This window comes from Ranitomeya variabilis, chromosome 1, assembly GCF_051348905.1.
Source record: "Ranitomeya variabilis isolate aRanVar5 chromosome 1, aRanVar5.hap1, whole genome shotgun sequence".
Taxonomy (NCBI): Eukaryota; Metazoa; Chordata; class Amphibia; order Anura; family Dendrobatidae; genus Ranitomeya; species Ranitomeya variabilis.
In genome coordinates this window covers 1,135,836,574-1,135,842,573 of record NC_135232.1, presented here as the reverse complement: position 1 = coordinate 1,135,842,573, position 6,000 = coordinate 1,135,836,574, and the positions used below count along the sequence as shown (strand labels likewise).

General features: G+C 45.4%; 1 protein-coding gene across 1 annotated transcript in view; it reads left to right on the top strand.

Moving 5' to 3' along the window:
• Positions 1 to 814: 814 nt before the first annotated feature.
• Positions 815 to 6,000, top strand: part of ATRN (attractin) — a 146,817-nt gene continuing 141,631 nt past the window's right edge. The window contains exon 1 of the mRNA XM_077280306.1: positions 815 to 1,108. Within this exon, the coding sequence (XP_077136421.1) occupies positions 933 to 1,108 (176 nt within the window). The 5' untranslated portion in view covers positions 815 to 932. The remainder of the gene's footprint in view (positions 1,109 to 6,000) is intronic.

Genomic DNA, 6,000 nt, shown 5'->3' with positions numbered 1-6,000 from the left:
CTATACAGTCTGTCCTCCTATAGATGATTACTGTACAGCCTATCCTCCTATAGATGATGACTATACAGTCTGTCCTCCCATAGATGATTACCATACAGCCTATCCTCCCATAGATGATGACTATACAGCCTATCCTCCCATAGATGATGACTATACAGTCTGTCCTCCCATAGATGATTACCATACAGCCTATCCTCCCATAGATGATTACTATACAGCCTATCCTCCCATAGATGATTACCATACAGCCTATCCTCCCATAGATGATTACTATACAGCCTGTCCTCCCATAGATGATGACTATACAGTCTGTACTCCCATAGATGATTACTATACAGTCTGTCCTCCCATAGATGATTACTATACAGCCTTTTCTCCCATAGATGATTACCATACAGCCTATCCTCCTATAGATGATTACTATACAGCCTATCCTCCCATAGATGATGACTATACAGCCTATCCTCCCATAGATGATTACTATACAGCCTATCCTCCCATAGATGATGACTATACAGCCTGTCCTCCCATAGATGATGACTATACAGTCTGTCCTCCCATAGATGATGACTGTACAGCCTGTCCTCCTATAGCTGAGCACTCTGCTCCGGGTGCAGCAGGGCCTATGAGGAGGGCGGCTCCTCCGGTTGGGGATAGTCCTGTCATGTACACATGTCCTATGTGAATGACCTGACAGTGGAGGAAGCTCTCAGGGTCTCCATGGAGACGGCGCAGCGCAGACCACTGAGGAGCGCTGAGGAGACACTGACGCTCCCCCGTCCGGCCGTCTGAGTGGTCGCTTCTAGAATGGAGCGCAGGGCACACGTGACCGCGGTGAGCCCCGCCCCCGGGTCAGGCCTGGCAGCCCGGTGACGACATCGGAGTGAGCGGAGGAGAGAGCCCCGGAGTGAGCGCGCCGGCCCGGGAGAGACATGCGGACTGCGGCGCTGCTGCTCGTCCTGCTCCAGCTGTCCGTGTGCCCGGTGCTGGGGGCCAAGGAGTGCGACAAGCCCTGTGTGAACGGCGTGTGCCAGCCCGGCAGCGGCCAGTGCCAGTGTGAGCCCGGCTGGACCGGAGAGCAGTGCCAGCACTGCGGGGGGAGGTTCAGGTGAGAGCGGACAGCAGGGCCGGGGGGCTCGGCCGGGACACGGGCCTACTGGGGGGGCACATAGACCGGGTGTGTGATGTGTATATATATACAGTGTGTGTGATCTATATACAGTGTGTGTGTGTGTGATATATATATATACTGTGTGTGTGATATATATACAGTGTGTGTGATATATATATATATATATATATACAGTGTGTGTGATATATATACAGTGTGTGTGTGTGTGATATATATATATATATACAGTGTGTGTGTGATATATATACAGTGTGTGTGTGATCTATATATACAGTGTGTGTGATCTATATACAGTGTGTGTGTGATCTATATACAGTGTGTGTGTGATCTATATACAGTGTGTGTGTGTGATATATATACAGTGTGTGTGATATATATACAGTGTGTGTGATATATATACAGTGTGTGTGTGATCTATATATACAGTGTGTGTGATCTATATACAGTGTGTGTGTGTGTGTGATATATATATATATATATACAGTGTGTGTGTGATATATATACAGTGTGTGTGATATATATACAGTGTGTGTGATATATATACAGTGTGTGTGTGATCTATATATACAGTGTGTGTGATCTATATACAGTGTGTGTGTGTGTGTGTGATATATATATATATACAGTGTGTGTGTGATCTATATACAGTGTGTGTGTGATCTATATACAGTGTGTGTGTGATCTATATACAGTGTGTGTGTGATCTATATATACAGTGTGTGTGTGATCTATATATATATATATACAGTGTGTGTGATATATATATATATATACAGTGTGTGTGTGATATATATACAGTGTGTGTGTGATCTATATATACAGTGTGTGTGATCTATATACAGTGTGTGTGTGATCTATATACAGTGTGTGTGTGATCTATATACAGTGTGTGTGTGTGATATATATACAGTGTGTGTGATATATATACAGTGTGTGTGATATATATACAGTGTGTGTGTGATCTATATATACAGTGTGTGTGATCTATATACAGTGTGTGTGTGTGTGTGATATATATATATATATATACAGTGTGTGTGTGATATATATACAGTGTGTGTGATATATATACAGTGTGTGTGATATATATACAGTGTGTGTGTGATCTATATATACAGTGTGTGTGATCTATATACAGTGTGTGTGTGTGTGATATATATATATATACAGTGTGTGTGTGATCTATATACAGTGTGTGTGTGATCTATATACAGTGTGTGTGTGATCTATATACAGTGTGTGTGTGATCTATATATACAGTGTGTGTGTGATCTATATATATATATATACAGTGTGTGTGATCTATATACAGTGTGTGTGTGATCTATATACAGTGTGTGTGATCTATATATATATATATATATATACAGTGTGTGTGTGATATATATATACAGTGTGTGTGATATATATATACAGTGTGTGTGTGTGTGATATATATATATACAGTGTGTGTGTGATATATATACAGTGTGTGTGTGATATATATACAGTGTGTGTGTGATCTATATACAGTGTGTGTGTGATCTATATATACAGTGTGTGTGTGATATATATACAGTGTGTGTGTGATATATATACAGTGTGTGTGTGATCTATATATACAGTGTGCGTGATATATATACACCGTATAAGCCGACCCGAGTATAAGCCGACCCCCCCTAATTTTGCCACAAAAAACTGGGAACACTTATTGACTCGAGTATAAGCCTAGGGTGGGAAATGCAGCAGCTACCGGTTAACGTCAAAAATAAAAATAGATATCAATAAAAGTAAAATTACTTGAGACATCAGTAGGTTACGTGTCTTTGAATATCCATATTGAATCAGGAGCCCCATATAATGCTCCATACTGTTCATGATGGGCCCCATAAGATGCTCCATATTAAAATATGCCCCATACAATGCTGCACAAAGGTTAATAATGGCCCCATAAGACGCTCCATACATTGTGGCCCCATGACATGCTCCACACATTAGGGCCCCATAAGATGCTTTTCATATATGGCCCCATGAGATGCTCCTCATATATGGCCCCATGACTAGGGTTGAGCGCCCTTTAGTTTTTTAGGGTCGAGTCGGGTTTTGTGAAACCCGACTGTCTTAAAAGTCGAGTCGAGTGAAATCGGCCGACCACCGTGAAAAGTCGGGTTTCGGCCGAAACACGAAACCCAATGAAGGAATATATATTTTTTTCTCTCTCTCTCTCTTCCCCCCCCCCCCCCATGACATGCTCCTCATATATGGCCCCATGACATGCTCCTCATATATGGCCCCACGAGATGCTCCTCATATATGGCCCCATGAGATGCTCCACATATATGGCCCCATGACATGCTCCTCATATATGGCCCCATGAGATGCTCCACATATATGGCCCCATGAGATGCTCCACATATATGGCCCCATGAGATGCTCCACATATATGGCCCCATGACATGCTCCTCATATATGGCCCCATGACATGCTCCTCATATATGGCCCCATGACATGCTCCTCATATATGGCCCCATGACATGCTCCTCATATATGGCCCCACGAGATGCTCCTCATATATGGCCCCATGAGATGCTCCACATATATGGCCCCATGAGATGCTCCACATATATGGCCCCATGACATGCTCCTCATATATGGCCCCATGACATGCTCCTCATATATGGCCCCATGAGATGCTCCACATATATGGCCCCATGACATGCTCCTCATATATGGCCCCATGACATGCTCCTCATATATGGCCCCATGACATGCTCCTCATATATGGCCCCATGACATGCTCCTCATATATGGCCCCATGACATGCTCCTCATATATGGCCCCATGAGATGCTCCACATATATGGCCCCATGAGATGCTCCACATATATGGCCCCATGAGATGCTCCACATATATGGCCCCATGACATGCTCCACATATATGGCCCCATGACATGCTCCACATATATGGCCCCATGACATGCTCCACATATATGGGGCCCCATGACATGCTCCTCATATATGGCCCCATGACATGCTCCACATATATGGGGCCCCATGACATGCTCCACATATATGGGGCCCCATGACATGCTCCTCATATATGGCCCCATGACATGCTCCTCATATATGGCCCCATGACATGCTCCTCATATATGGCCCCATGACATGCTCCTCATATATGGCCCCATGAGATGCTCCACATATATGGCCCCATGACATGCTCATATATGGCCCCATGACATGCTCCTCATATATGGCCCCATGACATGCTCCTCATATATGGCCCCATGACATGCTCCACATATATGGCCCCATGACATGCTCCTCATATATGGCCCCATGACATGCTCCTCATATATGGCCCCATGACATACTCCTCATATATGGCCCCATGAGATGCTCCACATATATGACCCCATACGATGCTCCACATATATGGCCCCATGACATGCTCCACATATATGGCCCCATGACATGCTCCTCATATATGGCCCCATGAGATGCTCCTCATATATGGCCCCATACAATGCTCCTCATATATGGCCCCATACGATGCTCCTCATATATGGCCCCATGACATGCTCCACATATATGGCCCCATGACATGCTCCTCATATATGGCCCCATGACATGCTCCTCATATATGGCCCCATACGATGCTCCACACATTATTCCCCATATGCTGTTGCTGCGATTAAAATAAAAAAAATCACATACTCACCTCTCTTCGCTCCGACCCCGGCATTTGCGATAGTCACCTTCCACGTTCCATCGCTGCGTGCTGCTCTGTCTTCCATCCTCCGCACTGACTGTTCAGGCAGAGGGCGGCACGCACACTAATCGCGTCATCGCGCCCTCTGACCTGTACAGTCACAGCCAGAGGACGGAAGACAGAGCAGCGCGCAGCGATGGAACGGTGGACAGGTGACTATCGCGCAATGCTCCCCCTCCCCCGATATACTCACCCGCTCCCGGCGCGGTCCCTGGCAGTGTCTCACTGTCAGATGGTCTCCGGGAGCCGGCGGCATCTTCCTGTGTTCAGTGGTCACGTACCGCTCATTAATAGTAATGAGCGGTACCACGTGACCGCTCTACACAGGAAGATACCGCCGGCTCCCGGAGACCATCGGACATGCAGGGACCGCGCTAGGAGCAGGTGAGTATGTCACCGCGCCGCTCCCCCTCCCCCGCCGACCCCCCCGCAGACACTGACTCGAGTATAAGCCGAGAGGGTCATTTTCAGCCCAAAAAAGTGGGCTGAAAATCTCGGCTTATACTCGAGTATATACGGTACGTGTGTGATATATGTATACAGTGTGTTTGCTATGTATACAGTGTGTGTGATTTATATACAGTGTGTGATATGTGTACAGTGTGTGTGATATATATGTGTGTGATATGTATACAGTGTGTGTGCTGTGTATATACTGCGTGTCATACTGGGTGTCATATACTGTGTGTCTGTATACATACTGGGTGTGATATATATCGTGCGTGTGTGTGATACTGTGTATACACTGCGTGTCATATGTGATATACAGTGTGTAATATAATAATAATTTTTATTTATATAGCGCCAACATATTCCGCAGCGCTTTACAACTTATAGAGGGGACTTGTACAGACAATAGACATTACAGCATAACAGAAATCACAGTTCAAAACAGATACCAGGAGGAATGAGGGCCCTGCTGCTCGCAAGCTTACAATCTATGAGGAAAAGGGGAGACACAAGAGGTGGATGGTAACAATTGCTTTAGTTATTCGGACCAGCCATAGTGTAAGGCTCGGGTATATAGTGTACTGTGTATATACAGTGTGTTATAGTGAGTGTACATTGTATATACAGTGTGTGAGGTATTTAGTCCGCCACCAATAGTGCAAGTTCTC